The 19,492-nt window shown below is 44.5% G+C and overlaps 1 protein-coding gene across 1 annotated transcript in view; it reads right to left on the bottom strand.

Annotated features, from left to right (window-relative positions):
- Nucleotides 1–19,492, bottom strand: part of EIF2AK4 (eukaryotic translation initiation factor 2 alpha kinase 4) — a 106,173-nt gene that overhangs the window by 27,923 nt on the left and 58,758 nt on the right. The window contains exons 16-26 of the mRNA XM_021695776.2: nucleotides 18,086–18,190; nucleotides 16,184–16,238; nucleotides 15,315–15,394; nucleotides 12,388–12,489; nucleotides 10,682–10,735; nucleotides 7,797–8,033; nucleotides 6,242–6,314; nucleotides 5,483–5,604; nucleotides 3,452–3,501; nucleotides 2,343–2,511; nucleotides 1,145–1,261 (exon numbers count right to left, since the gene is read on the bottom strand). Of these exons, the coding sequence (XP_021551451.1) occupies nucleotides 1,145–1,261; nucleotides 2,343–2,511; nucleotides 3,452–3,501; nucleotides 5,483–5,604; nucleotides 6,242–6,314; nucleotides 7,797–8,033; nucleotides 10,682–10,735; nucleotides 12,388–12,489; nucleotides 15,315–15,394; nucleotides 16,184–16,238; nucleotides 18,086–18,190 (1,164 nt within the window). The remainder of the gene's footprint in view (nucleotides 1–1,144; nucleotides 1,262–2,342; nucleotides 2,512–3,451; nucleotides 3,502–5,482; nucleotides 5,605–6,241; nucleotides 6,315–7,796; nucleotides 8,034–10,681; nucleotides 10,736–12,387; nucleotides 12,490–15,314; nucleotides 15,395–16,183; nucleotides 16,239–18,085; nucleotides 18,191–19,492) is intronic.

Genomic DNA, 19,492 nt, shown 5'->3' with positions numbered 1-19,492 from the left:
CTGCTCCTAATCATGAAGGATGGATTAACTCTGATTAGAAAAATTCTTTTTCCAATTCACATAAAATTAACATTTGTCTTTTTCTTTTTTTTTTTTAAAGATTTTTAAGTAATTTCTACACCCAATGTGGGGCTCGAACCCACAACCCCGAGATCAAGAGCTGCATGCTCTACTGAGCCAGCCAGGTGCCCCTAACATGTGTCTTAGAATATGAGAACTCCTGACATAAAAGAATTAAAAGGGGGAGGATGCCCTTGCTGAATGATGAGGCAACCCAGAGCTGGGCAGGCCGAACCAGGGGGGTTCTGTCTGGATGGCGAGGGAGTAATGGATCCGTGTCCCTCTGGGAAAAGCCATGCGCTGACAGGCAGTTAGCCTGTGGCTGTGGGATATGAACAAGGATGGCGTGCAGCCCCCCTGCACAATCGCTGGGGTTCTCGCCAGCGTCCGACGGACACACCGTGTCTGCTACTGCCAGCAGCAGCCGCACTGCCGGGGGCGGGGACAGATGGTAAAACCAGGACCCCTGTGTGTACCTGCCGGACGAGAGAGAAGCGACTTAGGCTTCTGGTGTCTAGAAAACAGTAAGCCTGAGGCACCCGGGTGGCTCAGTCGGTTAAGCGTCTGCCCTCGGCTCAGGTCATGATCCCAGGGTCCTGGGATCGAGCCCCGCATCGGGCTCCCTGCTCCGCGGGAAGCCTGCTCCTCCCTCCCCCACTCCCCCTGCTCGTGCTCTCTCTCTCTTTCTCTCTCTGACAAATAAATAAAATTTAAATAAATAAAATAAAATAAAATAAAATTTTCAGTGACTCCCCTCCAGGCTCAGCACACTTACCGTAGAGTACCTGCACACATACTAGAGAGCAATGAGTACTACGCTTTGGCTCAATTGGGAAGAGTAACTGGAGGGGCTGCTGCCCCGGACCCATAGGAAGCAGGTGCTAAGGCTCCAGCCAAGGGCTAAACTTTATTCTCAATACAATCACTCCCTCCAACTGTTTTTTTGTGTTTTTTTTTTTTTTACTTTAGAGAAATGAGGGAAGGAGATAAAACTCCCCACTCAGTTCTATGGTGCCATCACTAAGAAAACACTTATGAACTATTATCATCCTTCAATATCAAGTCGAAGTAATTAAATGCTTACCACGGCATCATACAGAATAACATAGACTTGACTGAGTTTATCTTCTGGGATCCCACAGTGTAAGAGGATTGCTTTCAATAACGTGGTATGGTTCAAGTAAATACTGTAATTTCTTTCCTAGGATACAAAAACAAAAATTATTAGTTTCCCCATAGAAGCAGTACAGGTACCTGACCAAAGCCAGCCCCTTGTCACCAACTTACCATCCAGGCAGGGGACTGTGGAAGGACTGAATTTTGGCATATTGCCTCCTAGTTTATTTTCGCATAAGCATGCCTTTTACATTGTCATAATCAAAGAGTGTAATATAATCAAACCCTTCATCATACGTATCTAAACCACTTCGGTCCCCAGCTCTGGTGAAAAGCCTGAATGAGTCCACACAGACTTCAGCAAGGGATAGCACAGGGGTGAGTAGTCACTGCCGTTCAAGGACGGGCTGCGGAGCAACCGCGGTAACGGGCGAGCGCCCACAGAGTAGCGAGCGGCGAGCTGAGCTGGGGGCAGTGGGCTCTACAGAAAAGGGGCCACCTCGGCTCCGCCCTCGAGGAGCAGGTGGCCTCTCCCCTCGAGGGCGGGGAGGGTGGGGAAGGAAAGGTGGCCGGCCAACCGATGAGGGCGCAGGCAGGCTCCCGGGGCAGAAGGGGCGCCCACCGCGGCCGGGAAGGCAGGCCTTCTGGACGAGGAAAGCCATGACAGGCACAGCAATTGCGGGGGGGGGGAGCGGCCCCGTGTGTGGGACCCAGGGGCAAGGCCTGAGGAGAGCCAGCAGTTGTGCTAGAAGCAGTCTCCACTGGCGAGGCAGAATGCCGGCTCGACGCCAAGTGAAGCTGGGGAGCTGAGAGCCAGGGCGGAGCGTAGGAGGGGACCACAGAGGGTGCGGAGCAGGGTGACCGTGCTAAAAGCATCCTAGGAATCTGAGCTAATTTCTCGCACCGTGGAAGAATGGGCAGAGCAACGACACCCTTCCCCCGAAATAGATGAAGACAAAACCCACTCCTGTCAAGGCAGGGGTGAGAGCCTGAGAGAAACCCACAAGTAACCTCATCAAACTCTTCTCCGTTATCCTAGTAAAATGTGGCCCACTGCCGGCACCAGGTGAGGGGCAGTTCTGTTGTAGTCGTGCCCGCCCACCGCCTGCCCCTGGGTCAAGGACTCGAGCGGGGCGACCTCAGGACATCGGACCCTGGAAAGTAACCTGAAGTGCCGGGAACTCCTGGATGACCTCACAGATCGTGTAGATGACTTCGGCAGTGGGCAGAGAGCTGTTGGTGGTCGATGTGACAATATCGAATGCACATTCCAGAAGCTCTTTGGGATGAAATCGGTCTAACTTGCGAGGTCTGAACACGCGCTCTATGCAGTATCTGGAGAGAGAAACCCAGAAACCCCGGTCACCGCTTACTGGAATTACATACATGCAAGAGATCGTTGAACAAGAGAAAAGAAACAGAGGACAATTAACCAGTGGAATAAGCAAGAGACCTTAAAGACAGATTTAGGTGCCAGTTCCTAGGGGGGGCCACTATTAAACTACGGGGCTTCATTTTTTTTTCATGTCTGAAATAGAGATGAAATTGCACACAAGAAATAATTTTCCCTTTAGTACTTGCTCTCTACACAGGGATACACCTAAGGACCATGACTATTAATTAATTGTTCACTTGCAGCTGAGAATAAAAGCACAGAAAGAGCTCTGACGTCGTGTGAAGGCAGGCTTTAAGGTAGGGTGCCTCGTTGGCAACAATACTGCTCCGATTTATGAAGATCTCGCTGCTCGCCCTCTGCAGGATCTGAATGTACAGAAAACCCTTCCCCACTGCTAAGTGCCCGGAGGCCCGGGGCGTTCGGCACGCCTGCTGGGTTGACTCCATTTCTCTACAAACAGCTTTTGTTCAGTTACCTGTGGAAGCAGGTTTCACACAGAGACCGCCGGCCATTTGTCCCTCCAATTAAGTTTTAAAAGGGGCCATGTGGGATCAAGACCAGCCATATGTTTTTCTCAAGCAACCATTTGTGAAAATAATTAGTTCTGTTGCTCGGGAACATTAGAAGGCAGAGAACAGACGGCAGGAGCTTCGGGTACCTAGCCCCCAACAGCTACACGTCCACTAAAGGGAAGGCTGAGTCTTTGTCACCCCGCAAAGGGGTACTGTGGCTGAGCACTGGGACCATATTCCAAGCTCAGTACTTTAAACCCAAAATTCAAACCCCAAATTCATTGCTATTTAAGGATCACAGATGATACGACATCCTTCTTTGGTCTCTCTCCCACATCCACCAAATGAAACCCCCACAGTTTCATACCGTTTCAAATTCAAAATATTATTTCTTGCCACGTATCTTGCAAAAGGAATCTGAAACACAAAGTTTCAAGGGTCAACGTCAAAATGTGCCAACAACCCCTCCTTTGGGTTTTTTTTTTATTAACAGCTTTGTTAAGATATAACTCACATACCACAGAGTCTACCCTTTTACAGTGTACAACTCAGTGGTTTTAGTATATTCACGGAGTAGTGAACGGCTCACCATTCACGTTCCTGAAATGTTCCTGAGATGGTCCGTCAGCAGTAGATCCCACTGCTGAGCACGCCACCAACCTTACTCACTGCAGCATTTCTTAGGGTTTTAAATTTGAGAAAGATTCACTTTTAATTAAGTATGCTCTGCCCAATTTTATGATGCCAAGTTAAAATCAGTGCAAGTTATCTGGTTACCTGTGACTTTTTCCCCTTTATCTGTTTTTTCATTCCCCGCACCCCCCCCCCCCCTGGCAATCACCAGTTTGTTCTCTGTAGTTAAGGGTCTGGGTTTTTTTGTTTTCTAGATTCCAGACAGAAGTGAAATCATACAGTGTTTGTCTTTCTCAGACTTACTGTACTTAGCATAATACCCTCTAGTTTTATCCATGTTGTTGCACATGGCAAGAGTTCATTCTTTTTATGGCTGAATAATATTCCGCTGTACGTATATACCACATATTCTTCATTCATTCATCTATCGAAGGACACTTGGGGTGTTTCCATAGCTTGGCTACTGTAAATAATGTGAATTATGTAAATAACTGAAATGTTTTTTCAAGTGTCATTTATGATAATGCAATCAAAATGGGTCTTCTCTATTATGGTGAATTCCCTGATTCTCCCATGGTCTTCTGGGTGAAATTCTTACCCACCCACTAATAATAACCACAGCTTATGAAATTATTGTCAGATTGTCCCAAGAGATCTAACATTGTACCATTAACTATGGATCAAATTCTTAAAGGGTACTCACTTTTTATTTAGGGGGAATGTCTATTAGATCACAGAAAGCAAGCTGATGTTTAAAAATCTACACTTTAGGGGCGCCTGGGTGGCTCAGTTGGCTGAGTGTCCAACTCTTGATTTCAGCTCAGGTCATGATCTTGGGGTCATGAGATCCAGCCCCGCATTGGGTTCCATGCTCAGCAGGGAGTCTACTTGAGATTCTCTCTGCCCTCCCTCTCTCTCTCTGTTCCACCCTTCCATTCGTGCTCTTGCTCCCAAATAAATAAATCTTAAGAAAAAAATCTGCTCTTCAGTCTCATAATGCCTAAAGAATAAACAGCCAGTTTTAAGTATAGCAATTTAAATATTTTTATCCGTCCAACGGGTGAAGTTGAGATACCTCTTCTCTGCATTGCCTTATTATGCATGAGGCTGAACATTGTTCCAGAGGTTTATCAGCCCCGTGCTCTGAGAACTGCCTGGTTATATCCTTTGCTCATCTTTCCACTTGTCAGTGCTTTCTGTACACGAGGGGAATGGAACTCTTGTCTCATGCATGTACAAGACTGCAGATGGGCTCATTAGCAGGCCACGCTATGTGAGTGGATAACCCATCAGAGGGAACCCTGGGGATCAGAAGCAAGCAAGCACGAACAGAATTCAGCACACCTCATTAGCAGAGACACTTGCTGTTAGGAGAATTTAATTGTTCTCCGCATTAACACGTTAGGAATTTAGTGAAAATCTAGCTAGGTGAAGAAAACAACTGTGTTCGTTTGTCTGAGTTGGCCAGGGCAAGCCGCGGCGGTCACTCGGCAGAACTCAGCACCGGGGCGCAGACGTGGCATTGGCAATGCAGGGGCCCAGTTTCTAGGGTCGTAAGCACTTGTGCTATGAGCCAGCTGGACGTACACAAGGTTAGATGTTCACTGAATTCCAGTGATGCTCTCGCCCCGGTAACTCCCTCAACAATGTGTTTCCTAAAGCTCATGTTTAGAATATAAGCCGAGGGGGAAAAGTGATGGCTAAGGGTAATCCACCCGTGGCCAGACACGGCATCTGGCCTGCCCCAGGGCATTCCCAGCCTCACCCGCAGGTCAAAAGGAAGCATCACCAGCATCCCGCTGTGGTCCATGAATAAGGCGGCTTCGTTGTGCTCATATATTTGCCTATTTTGGGGAAGCAGTAGTGGGGTACACAACTGGACAGCTCCTACACCAAGTCAGAAAAAAGTAACCGATCATCAAGTTCTCATTCTTCCAGGAGGCAACTGAAAATGAACACGGACCTGACCATGAAGTCATCTGCTACTGGCCGCTGGAATCACCAGCAAGCAGTCTTCAGCTCTCTGATTCCACTAATGGACAGCTCATCTGAGGTCAAGTTTGTTAATCAGTCTTATTCCTTACTCCACAACCCAACTGTATTTTAGTAGCAAGTCTCTAATATTCAAATCGTAATATTCAAACGTTCTCCTCAACAAGCTGAATGTTAAAAATAAGCTTAAATTTTACATGAAGTCAAGTGCCTGGTACTGAATTTAAAGGTAAAATACGGGGACACCTGGGTGGCTCAGTCAGTTAAGCATCTGCCTTCAGCTCAGGTCATGGTCCTGGGGTGCTGGGATCAAGCCCCACATCGGGCTCTTTGCTCAGTGGGGAGTCTGCTTCTCCCTCTCCCTCTGCCTCTCCCCCCCGCTCCTGCTCTCTCATACTCTCTACCTGACAAATAAAATCTTAAGTAAATAAAGATAAAATATGGTTGCAGCCAAAATCTATTAACAGTGCTTTCTAGTGATGAAACAAAACACTCTTTGAGAAGGCCTATGATTTTTTTAAAAAGGACATACCGTGTCTTTTAAAAACGCGGACGACAGTGTCACACACGTGTTGCTGTATCTTGGATGTACGGATTGAGAAGCCCTAAAATATGACCAATTAACATGTCATCAAAGCCAAATCAAAGGGACCCCCTAAAATATTCATCTGTAGCTTGCAATAAGCATCACATTACTTATTCCCAAGACCATAAAAGAGACGTCAGCAATTAGTCCCCTTTTGAACATGCGCAGGGAGGGAAGAAAAGCAGTACATCCCGCTTTAGGAAGGCCACCTAAAGCTCCAAGTCCAAACTCTTCACCATGTTGATATATAGGCCTTTCAGAGAGCCAGTCAAATACACACATTCTCCCTGAGGATTCTCAGGGATACCATGCAGCAATCAAACATTTAATGGCATCAGGCCTCCGCTCACATACTAAGGTGATCCACTTTAAATATATAATATATAATTTATATGTAATATATTTATTTTGTAGAGAGCTTTCCTTTCCATTTGTTTCTTATTATACAAGTAATACCATTTCACTTGAGAAAATTTAGAAACAACAGGCAAGCAAAAAGACAAAAACAAAAAAGTCACCTATAATCCTCTAAGTATCTTTCTACTGTTGCTAGCCAGCCAAAACTGGTCTGGCCCTCGAGAGCTATACCTATCTTCCACAAATCTTACCACTACTTTCTACTACTCTTTGAAAATTACATCAGTATTTTAAGCATACAGAAACATATAAAGAGCATGGCAAATATCTGTTGTTCACCCATCTCACTTTTCCAATTTTAACATTTTGCTATATCGTTTCAGACTGCTTTTGTTTGAAAAGAAAAAAAGAAAGAAGGAAGGGGAGGAAAAAGAAAAAAAAGGAAGAAAAAGAACAAGTTGCTGGCTATGCCTCAGAAACCATCTGGGAGCTTTTAAACAGAGACTCTTGGGGTGCCTCACACCTGGACATTCCAAGTCACCAGATCGGACAGAAGGACTGAATGTTGGAATGGTCTAAAGGGCCTCCCAGGTGCACCTCCAGGGGCAGCCAGCGTTGGGAGCTACTGACAAGATGGTCTGGATCTCAGCTGGTTAGATGGTTTCAGCTCTGGGCAGCTGGGCCAGGGCTCAGTTTCCAAAAGCACTGCTGCTTAAACTCTTGGGTAGATGGAGAGGAGGGTGGGTCGGGAACTCCTTAGAGTTACATGATTAAAACCATGGCTCTGCGGGGGCCTGGGTGGCTCAGTCGGTTGAGCATCTGCCTTTGGCTCAGGTCATGATCTCTGGGTCCTAGGATCAAGCCCTGCATTGGGCTTTCTGCTCCGTGGGGAGTCTGCTTCTCCCTCTCCCTCTGCCCCGCCCCACCACTTATTCCCTCTCTCTCTCAAATAAATAAATAAAATCTTTTAAAAAATTTTAAAAATAAAAATAAAATCATGGCTCTTCCCAGAATAATGCATATACGGACCTCAGATGAGAACCGCATGTTGGAGGCATTAAAGGAATCCATGAAAACTAAGGAACTGACTTGACCCTTCTGTGAACCGAGTTGCGCTCTCTTTTGCAGGACAGCTGAAGCCCACCTTCGGCAAGTTGCTGTCGTAGGTGTAATCGATGGCTGGGGAGATGCGCTGGGAGAAGATCTGGGCCATCATGGTGCGGTAGGCCTTCCCGTCCACGTTGGCCAGGGTGTGGTGCAGAACTTCGTGCAGCTCCGACTCCTCCATCTGGGGTGGGGGCAGCAGCTCACTCTTGAGCAGTTCTGTAGCTGTGGGCCGCTTGGCGGGATCGTGGTTCAAAAGCCAGGAGATGACAGATTTCTGTAATGAAAGCCAGGCACGCTGGTGACCCGACGGCAACCGATGATGCTCTGGAATTCTGACAAGCTGGTGGTTGGCTCAAACCAAAGAAAAGACACCCCACTTCTTGCACGTAGTTGGTGCATTTTAATTGGTATTTCTAAAATCTCTGCATCTGTCATTTCCCCCTTCCCTGCACTTCATTATGGCCACATAGTTGTGGAACACTGTAACAGGAGTGTTTCTTAAAAGGCAGAGACACTGGGGCACCTGGGTGGCTCAGTCAGTTGAGTGTCTGACTCCTGATTTCTGCTCACGTCATGATCTTGGGGTCACGAGATCAAGCCCAGCGTCAGCGGAGAGTGTTTGTCTTTCCTTCTGTTCCTCCTCCCCTGCCTCGTGCTCTCTTTCTCTCAAATAAATAAATATGACAGGGGCCCTATTTATATTTTATTGTTATAAACAACCAAAAAAAATCCTCAACTCAAGAACTACAAAGAAGCAGAACTTTGGCCATACTTATAAACACACAAAATACTGTCTAAAAAAGGGTGCAGAAACATAAAACAATTATCTCTAGATGCCTAATTTTAGTAGAAATTATAATGCGTAGCAGCTGCTGACATCCTTACATCTTGTTTTCATTTTTTCTTCTCCCCTTATGCTATCTGTATTAATGCCACTCCCTGGAATTCTCTTAATTTATGTTACTCATTTACCACGCCTTCACAGTCACTACCTCAATTAAGCAGGGAACTATTGGAAAACAACCCAAAGCTTGAAAGGTTTCTTCATGTGTCCTTAATTCTCTCATGTACAGTAAGGACTTAGAAAGAGAGAAATACTTGAGATCAGAAACATCTCAACTTTTAGGTCAAATTTATTAAGTATCTTCTAATTATGTGTTTTTAATACACTCTCTCCCAGCGGCCCTCCCAACGCTTACCTCTGTCTTAGGCTGAAATTAACACACATGTAAAGAAGAAATTAACACACATAAGAAAGGACCTGACAGGATAGAGCTTTTATGAAAAGCTATATTAAATTAAACTGGTAAAAATAATACCCTATTCAGCAATACAGACCCCATTACACTCCTCTCTTTCTGTTGTGGAGCAACACTCATGTTATTCAGTATAGAAGCACTTTCTAGGCTGCCTCCTTTCAGATAAAAAGCAACGACCGTGATGTATTGGGGAGCAGGGGTTGTGGTCCAGGGACCAAGTCATTCCAGCCCAAACACACGGAGTACGTACCTGTGAGAGGCGAGCGATCATTATCGAGAGAAATGGTTTGTACAGTTGCTCTCGTGTCTATAGCTTAAGAAAACAGACCCCACAGCTGCCAACATGTGGGACTACTGAGTAAGACTGACCGTGTTACAGGGAGAGGCTATGAAATGAACATTTATTCATGACATCCGGAAACACAGGAAACAACTCCGTTCAAATCAATGATAACAAGGGCGCCTGGGTGGCTCACTTATTAAGCATCTGCCTTCGGCTCAGGTCATGATCCCGGGGTCCTGAGATCGAGCCCCGCATCGGGCTCCCTGTTCTGCAGGGAGCCTGCTTCTCCTTCTGCCTCTGCCTCTGCCCCTGTCTCTGTTTCTCATGAATAAGTAAATAAAATCTTTTTAAAAAAACTCAATGATAACAGCTAACTAAAGAAGCAGAAATGTAACATGGTGTATTATCCGGTGGTCCTTCACTAACAGAACAGCCGAGGCAGAATAAAAGGGTCCTTCTCGCCATAAATAAATGTCATGTTAAATACTACCGAATTACAGGATGCCAGTGCTGATATAAATAAAAGGTACTTAATCCTTTTATTTGGCAGGTGAGGAAAATAAAAGTCTCGATTAGTTAAGTGACTCGTCCAACCGGATACATCACCAATAAGCAAGAAATTGCAAACTAATGCCATGCCATACTCTAGCTGGGTTTCTGTCCTCAAAATTAGTGATTTAAATAAGGGAGTTTGCCTTGATTATAATTAAGAAAAGTCAGTTTCAGGAATAAATTTCCATACGCCAGGAGTATCAACCACAGAAGGCTTCACCACGACAAACCGCCAAGCACGAAAAAGCAATGCACACCAGAGGCACAAGACACAAATTCACTACCCATTATTCATTCAAATCAGCTGGATGCCACAGACCCCATGACAGGAGTTACATACACGCATACTCAGATATTTCTAGCACGGAGGAGAAAGTATTTTACTTTAAAATACTATTAACATCAGACTGACTAGTCTTCCCCTTTACAATCTGAGCTACTTTAACTACAAAATGGAACAAAATTATAGTTTTAAATTGTATTTTTCTTTTCTTAAAAAGTTCCAAGATTTCTCTAAAATAATGAAATCTAAAAGCATTCTCTTTTCCTCCGATAGCTAAGCCAAGGTTCCAAACAGCACTTCAAAAGCACAATGAACCACACAAAAGAACCCTGGAGTTTGCTAATTTTCTGTGCCAGTCCTTGGCATTTTTTTTTTGGTGTGTTTCAAGTCTAATAACATTTTAAGCATTTCACCTTTTGATATTTTTTCCCACACTGTTCCCAGGGCACAAGAGAATGAGTGGCAGAAGATGACTAATTGAAAAAGAAAAACAGTGATTAAAACCCAAGAGTGAAGACACTGTAATGAAACCATCAGAAAATTACCTGCTTTGTATGCTCTCCATCATCAAAGTCTTCTGGAAACTTAGGCGAAGTGGGCTAAAAGATTATAATATTCAAATCAGCAAGTGCTTGGCAAACTGCCACAGTGAGAGCATTTATTCCCCAGAGGTAAGAAAATCAAGGACAGAAATGAAAAGGTAAGACTCAAAGTGATACCTTCTTGAAACCCAATGCCCATTGTTCCAAGTACATACATGTTATTTTAATACAAACGTGACCCAAATGACAGACTCGGAGATAGAAAGCACCGGACAAAGTATTTTAAAATCGAATGATTTCAGAGGAAGACAAAGTAACTTTAGTAAACACACAGATGAAAAGAGGCAAAAAGACACCAAAGCACCAACAAAGAGCAAACAAAAAACATTAATACTGAAACCTCTACCTGCTGAAAAGCTCTCACCTTTCTGTTAAATAAGATCTCAGTCATAACATGAACTTGCCAGTTTGGTTTTTTGATTTTTTTCTTTTTACAGTTTAGATATTCTTGAAATGAGGGAACAAACATGGATTTTATTTTACTTTATTATTTTTTTTTTTTAAAGATTTTATTTATTTGCGAGAGAGAGAATGAGAGACAGAGAGTGTGAGAGGGAGGAGGGTCAGAGGGAGAAGCAGACTCCCTGCCGAGCACGGAGCCTGACGCGGGACTCGATCCAGGGACTCCAGGATCATGACCCGAGCCGAAGGCAGTCGCTCAACCAACTGAGCCACCCAGGCGCCCCAAACATGGATTTTAGACTAAAGAAAGGCACTTCATCCAGGACATAATTCTGTAGGAGCATTCCAAGTCAAGGCAAGGACATGGTAATCACTTCACTTATCTCCAAACTTTGTGAACACCACGGTCCGTGCTGTACTGGAAATAATTCAACAGTTTTCAAAAATACCTAGAGGAGTGTTTTTAGTGTCGGCGTAGAGGACTGTAGCTCAGGCAAAAAGAAGGCTCTTCACATCTCTTGCTCATGAATTGCAAATCTCCATCACCCTCACCTGGACCTTCCTCTCTACTTTCATCCTAGTGCTGTTTGCAGTGGGCCTCCTTGGCCTCATGCACTGGAAACGTTGGTCCCTTGTAGTGTGGGCAATAACTGAGGCAAGGCTTAATCCCAAGAGCACAGAGGGAGATTTCACTGGGCAAAAAAAAGTCGAGCGGCTGACATCTTCCTCAGACCCTTTTTAACGTCTGGGCATGGAGGTATTGTTTAGGCATTACCACCACATCCACTAAGTTGGAACCTTTAATTTCTAGAACGAAATATCCATTATCCTTATAACCTATTCCCATTGTTGCAACTATATTGGTATGTGCAGAATTTCTGGATCCCTCCCTTGTTTTAAAACCAAGGGAGGGGGGCCGTACCTGGTGGCACAGTTAGCTAAGTGTCTGACTCTTGATTTCAGCTCAGGCTGTGATCTCAGGGTGGTGAGACAGAGCCCCACACCGCAAGCGGAGATTCTCTCTCTCCCTTCCCCTTTGCCGACCCCCCAGCCCCCACTTGCACTGGCAGGCACTCTTTCTCGCTCTCTAAAATGAATAAAATCTTTAAAAAACATAGAAATATAGGTCATAGTAAGACTGCCTCTTTCATATTATAAATACCAGAAAAATACCCTGCATTAAATTCTGATATCCATGCTAAGATTTGGGTGCTGGAAATTGAGGCATTAAAATATCTGATACGTACATCTCTGAGTTGGTTGAGAACAAAGATCCTTTCCGAGGCCGTGACCATGGGGTGATAGGACATCTCAAAGAAGATAATTCCCAGACTGAAGAGATCCACTTTCTAGGGAGTAAAAGGAACTGTATTTAGACAGCCTTGACATGAATATGTCATTTATCAGGGAATTAGACGACGAGCACTGTTAGCTGGAAACAAGTTTGCATAAGGGAAAAACAAGCCACGCCAGGAAAAAAAAAAACTTCATTTCTTCTAAAAAACAACAACAACAACAACACAGGTATAAAGTACAGATAAAATATTTGGTACGACGTCTCAACACTTCCCTTGAAAATTCATTGTCACTGGTTTAGCTATACACACAGACATAGAAAATCACTGGCTAAACACTGAGAGTAATCACTAAAGAGCGAGGACAGGGGCGCCTGGGTGGCTCAGTCGTTAAGCGTCTGCCTTCGGCTCAGGTCATGATCCCAGGGTCCTGGGATCAAGCCCCACATCGGGGTCCCCGCTCCGCGAGAAGCCTGCTTCTCCCTCTCCCACTCCCCCTGCTTGTGTTCCCTCTCTCACTGTGTTTCTCTCTGTCAAATTAAAAAAAAAAAATCTTTAAAAAAAAATAAATGAAGAGCAAGGACAACTGAGACCTGTCAAAGGAATCTGCTTTGCACCTTTACAAATCATCTCGAAAGTGGAACGCAGACCAAAACCTGCTGTTGACAGCAGAGGTCAACTGCTGACTGCAAAGCCATACCCATGAAGACAGAAAAATGGCTCCACAGAGAGATCATGTGACTAGTCCTAACAGAACATGGAAATGCAACTAAAAAAGAAAAGGGGCGAGTCCGTGCAGAGTGTCAGGTAGGGAGATGCTGAGGCGAGGATGATGAGCAGAAGGCGGCGTGCCTGAGGTAGCCGGCACAGTCCTGCTGAGGGGAAGACTGTTCCCAGCCAACTGCTCACAGGCACACAAGCCACGTTCAAGGGCAACTCTGGCATGAATTTGGACTCAAGGATTAGTAGGAGAGACTCTAATTATCACCAGTGACCTCCCAAGCCTTAAAAATAAACATCTGCTGTGGCATTTCCTACACATTGGCTGTAGAAAATGTGAAACATCCAGAGAAGCACAAAGAAAAACAGCACTCACTCATCATCCCACTGCTCAAGGATATTTACTACTGTATGTCTGAGATAGCTGCCCCCCTCCCCAGGTTTTTTTAAATGCACGTGCGCGCACACACACACACACACACACACACACAATAAAACTAGAACCATACATTTTGTAACTTTTATTCCCTTAAGGTAGCATGAATATTTTTCATTTTTCTAAAACATGATTTTAATGACATACTGTACTCAATTACATGGAAGTCTCATAATTTATTTAACCATTCATTTTTAAACACCGGTATTTTTCACTGTTCTGAATAATGCTGTGATGAACCCCTTTCATACCCATCTTTTTGGATGTTGTTGTTTCCTCTGGGTAAATTTCAAAGGGGGTAAATGCTCAGGCAAAGGGTTAAAAGAGCCTCTAAGAATTTCCTAACATCTTGCAAACTGAACTCCGAGGAGTTCCCTGCCCACCACGCCCGCTGGGTATTTGGTGGTCTGTGTAACTCCATGTCACTGCCCAGCGCTTCTTGTCACAACTGAAACCCATGCTTGGGTTTCACCGTGAGCCTTAAAATTATGCTCTGATGTGAACTGCCTGCCTAACATATTTTTGAAATTTAGCTTTACACTCTCACCCTAAGGGATCCCATCCGGTCTCACGGCTTTAAATCCCATCCGTGCGCCGATGACTCCCAAATGGATACCTCTGATTCGGACCTTTCTTCTGAACTCAAGTCCTGAGCCTTCAATAACCTACTGGACATCTCTAACTGGATCTCTCATCAGGCATTTCCAAATTAACATGCCCCCCAAAATGGAATTTTCCTTCTGTCTCCTCCTCTGCCTCTCCCCATCTTGGTCAACTAGCCTGCTCCCAGCTGCTCCACCAGAAACCTGAGCACTGTCCTATCATCCTTCCTTTTCCCAACATCTGCTCCACCAGGAATGCCTGGCAACTCCCCTCCATGTGTCTTACTCGAGCACACGTCTCCCCATTGCTACTGCCACCACTCTGGTTCCAGCTAGCAGCCACCCCACCTGACTTCCGCAAAGCCTCCAGCCGCAGATGGAGCAAACTCTCTTGCTCAAGACCCTGCGGTGGCTCCCCGTGCACACTCCTTACCATGACTAAGCTGGCCCTGCATCATCTGACCCCGGTCTTCCTTTCCAGCTTCACTTCATGCCTCTCTCCCCCATCGCTCACCACGCTGTAGCTGCTTGGACGTTCCTTTTGATCATCTCCAAGTGCGAAGGGAGTGCTCACTCAGAGTTTTCTCCTTATGCATGCTATTTCTTCTGCATACCCTTTTTTCCTCAGCTCCCAACTTCATGTGGCTTTCCCTTCTTTATCTTTAAAGCCATCCTCTTGGGGAAGCCTTCTCTGGTCAGTTTATCTGAAGATGATGCCCCTATTTTTCTCTGGTCACTGGCGTCCATTTCTTTTCTTAACAATTTGTGATTATTTTATTTTTTTCACTTGTTTATTGCCTGTGTCATTCACCAAAGGCTAAACTCCCCAAGGGCTGGAATAAGACACCTGTCTTATTAGCCAACTGTCCTGTTCTCTGTATTCCTGGGGCCTAGCTTAGGACCGAGATTAGTGCAAATCCTCTTTGGATGGATGGACTGTAAGGTCCTTAGCAACAGGGCCAGCTTCAGTGGAATCGTCAACTCAATATAAGTGTGGATATCTATCAAGGGAATGAATGTTCCCTATTTCAGCTGGTAATTAACACCAAACGCTGTGATCTTGATGTCTTACTACTATCTCCCTCTAGAGACCTCCCCTTCCCAGAAAGCTTCCCCTTTACCTGATTGTACGTGGGTCTACTGCTTCCCTGGACCTCTGGGCTTACATATAAAGCAGTACCAACCATCCCAGTCAAATGACCTGCGTGGAACAAGACAAAGGGAAACCTTTCTCATAATGAGGCTTAAGAGGTAAGGCAAATTTTTATTTAAAAAGGGGGGAGGGAGTTCTTAGGAGTGAGGCATGATCTGTTAACTGTTCACTGCCTTCAGAGGAAGGAGCAGCATGCGTTTCACCGAGGGATTAACCCGAAGTCACGTATGGCCACAGGAGGTCTTTGCTGTTGCAGAGGGGCGGTACAGATAGAAGATCCCAGACGTCCCAGGTCATGAGGTAACCTCACATTACTGTGTGGGGTCAAAGTGTAACTCTATCCATGAGAGCCAGTTATTCTAACTGAAGCTCTAATTTCTTGAAATTTCGAGGAACAGTCAATATAGTGAAGAGGGGAAAAAACTAAAGCATGTTCATGATTTTGTTAATTTAACGAGTAATTGTAATCTGCTTTAGAATAAAATCTTTACAGATGAAAAACAGGTTTCGGATTAAGAAATTTTGTACTGTGTGGCATACTTAAAATTTTCCTAAGAGAACAGATCTTATGTTGAGTGTTCCTGTCACAAAATTAAATAATAATAATAATAATAATAATTAAGAGGGCAGGAGGAAACTTGAAGGTTATGGATATGATAGATTGAGGTGGATGGTTTCATGGGTATATATGTATCTCCAAGCTCCTCAGGTGGTATACATTGTATTTGCAGTTTTTGTATGTGTAAAAAAAAAGAGAGAAAGAGAGAAAATAAGGGAAGAAAACCTTTGTGGTCTCTTTTTAATCCATTAATTGAATACACAGTCTTCTGGATTTACCTGAGGGGTCTGATTTAATCAAGTGATCTGCCGTATCATCTTGCTTGCCGTCAGCCTAAAAAAATACAAGCCAGCCAACTATCACTATTAAAATGTTATGTTATTCCACAGGAATGGCCTCTCGATTTCTAAATCAAGACTGATTGAAAAACTACACACAGAAAACAGAATTAACTACAATAATGCTTTTTCTGTGCTCTCAACAGTTTTAGTTTAGTTAGCCTGCTAACGCGGGACTCCCCGGAAACCCCCCTGAGATTAAGAAGGTGAAGAAGGGCAGGTCACGGAGGAACTCCTCCTTCAGGGCAGAAAGCCCCAAAAGAGAAACCAATTTATTTTCACATTGTGAATGCCAAAGCAGAATCTATTTACTAGGAAGATTCAGAGCATATGAACAACCACCACAAACTCACTTTCTAACTTTCCCACTGCTGTTCCCTGATGTGGGTCCATGTTTATTCCTCTCTCCTAGAGGCTGGTCACCAAATCTTCTCCACTGTCATTGCCAGCCCCTCTCAGATGGCCTTGCCTTTCTCAGCTGTATCCGTGACAGCACCATCTCACATACTACCCTGAATCACCACTCCACGGGCTCCTATCACAGGCACCACCATGCGTAACAGCATCTTTCACATTCTCAACGGCAGGCACTATTCCGGGGGCTTTATCTGTACTCTCATTTTATCCTGCTGCCAACTCTCGGAAGTAGGTTCTAGCATCAGGCACGTCATATAGTTGAGGTACCGGGAGGTTAACTAACCTGCCCAAGGTCACAACACAAAGAAGTGGCAGGGAAAGGATTACAGCCCTGGTCAGGGGGCCTCCTCAGCCTGTGCCTTTATCTACCCACTACTACAGCCTCCAGATATTAGGTTAAATTCTTTGGTTTGGGGATCAAGATGCCCTTCATAAGGCCCTTCCTTGGTCTTAGCACTCTTCAAAATGCCCCGCTGTTCTGCTCAGGACCACGCCCTCACTGTCCCCCTTCCATTTTCTCCCTCTCCACTCCTAACCCCACCTTCAGTTTTGTCCCTATGGTTGTTCTTACCACTGATCTAAATTTCTGACCACCTTAGAATTAATGGTGTGTACTAGAGATTTTGTGCCTAGTAACTCTGACTTATAAGACTCTTCCTCCGGCACTTAAGGCCTGCCACCTATAAGACTCCCCAACTTTCCAGCATCCTCACTGCTCCCCTAACGCTTCACAGTTTTAACCAACCAGACCACATGCTGGCCTCCCAACAGTCATGTCTGTTCACCCTAGGGCCTTTGCTTATGCTGTTCTCTCTCTTTCAGATCTCTTGCCCTGGTCTGCCTTCAATCTCAGCCTGCTGGACTCCCACCCATCCTTTAAGGCCCATCCAAAATGCTCATTTCTTTATATTGCCTTTCTGGGTCCTCATAACCACATGTCAATTTTCTCCTGCCTTTTGCTCTTATATCACTATTTCTCTCACTCCATGTTATTTTAGCTTTGCACGTTAAACAACTATTCTATAATGATGTCTAGGACTAGTTCTTCTGGTGTTCCATGGTTTTTTGAGCTCTATTTCCTTAAACTAACGAAAAGCCCCTCAAGGGTAAAGCATCTAGCCCAGTGGCTGGCAAGGTAGACCAAACGACCAAATTATTTCATAAAGTATTATATGTCTTTGACCTAAATATCATCCACAAACCAATAATTTTATGTCTCTCAAGTGGAACATCCTCACTACAATGTATTCATCCTTTCAAAGCCTTAAGGATCATTTGTGGCTCACCCCTTCAGACTTGCAGAATTTCCTGGGGATTACAGAGCAGAGTTCAATCAACTCATAACCATGAAAGTGTTGCAAGACAGGATAATCAAGGCACCCGGGTCCATTTTTTTAGGCATAGTCTAATCTGAAAAATACTCACAGTGAAGGCTAGATGGTCTGTTGCTAAACCAAAATCACCTATTTTTACATGGTCATCGGAGTCCAAAAAAATGTTGACAGGCTTCAAATCCCGGTGAATCATTCCCTGATGGAAGAGAGCAAAGAACTGTTTCCCAAGCACAGTTTATGGTTCACCTGTTTCCTCATTTCAAAGGCCAACCTTTGCAGATGCAGATGAGGTCTTCTCCCTCACACTGGCCCAGACTGTCTTGGCCTCTCCACTTGCCCCTGACTGTCCTGCCAATGACCTTGCCACCATCTCCCCGTCCACCTGCTGGTGGTCCTGGAGAAGTCAAACCCAAATGGTTCCCTGGTGGCATCCAAGGGCCCCCTCCACCAGGTTCCCAATCTCTTTCTCTCTGTGGCATCACAAAACCCTGCTGCATCTCTGGTTGGGGAGACACACACCATTTTCATTCCTTCTCCTATTCCTCTCTTCACACTATTTCCCCTGCTTCAAAAATTCTTGTGTTCTCCACTCACTTGAATTGTGCCAACAGTTCCAAGTGCCAACTCCCCTACAAAGCCTTTCAGAGTGATTCTAATTCAACTTGCATCCCCAGCACACACATAAGTGCTCAATGATTAACTGTTACATGAACTTGGCTTTCTGCCCTTCCTAATGGCATCCTTATGATGCTTACTGTTTCAGGTACTGTAATATAGGAAATAATTAAAAATAATAAAAACACTTTATTGTATGATCTCCTTACTGTTACATGAAGGTAAATTTTGGCTCCTTCAAAAAAGAACAAGTCCCTCTCAAGTATGGGGTTTGCTATATGCTTGTGCGTGTCTGCATTTCTAGATGTGGCACAGCATTACATACCCAGCAGATGATTAGCAGATGCTGAGCAAATTAAGATGTAGAGGAAGAGTGCACGTGCGCACAGTTCTAGTACCCCAGGTGATACCACAGTACAGAGTTCTAACGGCCATCATTAGAATTCATTTTGATTTCCAACCTTGCAAGCTTACCCCACCAAATCATTTATAAACTAGGTGTGTAAATTACAGTCCTAGCTTTTTAGTATAAATATAGGACAGTGAAAACATTCTAAGGTTAAAGAAAATTATGCAAAGGAAAAAAACGTATTTACAATGCCCAATGCATTAGATAATCCCATTTTTAAAATGTAAGTAGTGTTTCATCCTGAAGCTAGATCCATTAGCATTTATATTGTCATGACAATTTCTAGCTTTATAAATTGTGGTGAGCTGTGTTTCTCAGTCTCATCTCTACCCTTGCTAGATGACTTTCTGGCCATGGTCCTAGGAAGGACAGGACTAAGCCAAGTAGAATCAAATAACTGGGCCTTTATTAATCACACTCACTTTATTCTAAACAACTCAAGGAATCGCCCTTGCACTTTATGTGTGTTGAAAC

The sequence above is a fragment of the Neomonachus schauinslandi genome, chromosome 9, assembly GCF_002201575.2.
Source record: "Neomonachus schauinslandi chromosome 9, ASM220157v2, whole genome shotgun sequence".
NCBI lineage: Eukaryota > Metazoa > Chordata > Mammalia > Carnivora > Phocidae > Neomonachus > Neomonachus schauinslandi.
The sequence above is the reverse complement of the archived record's forward strand: the minus strand, read 5'-3'. Positions and strand labels throughout refer to the sequence as shown.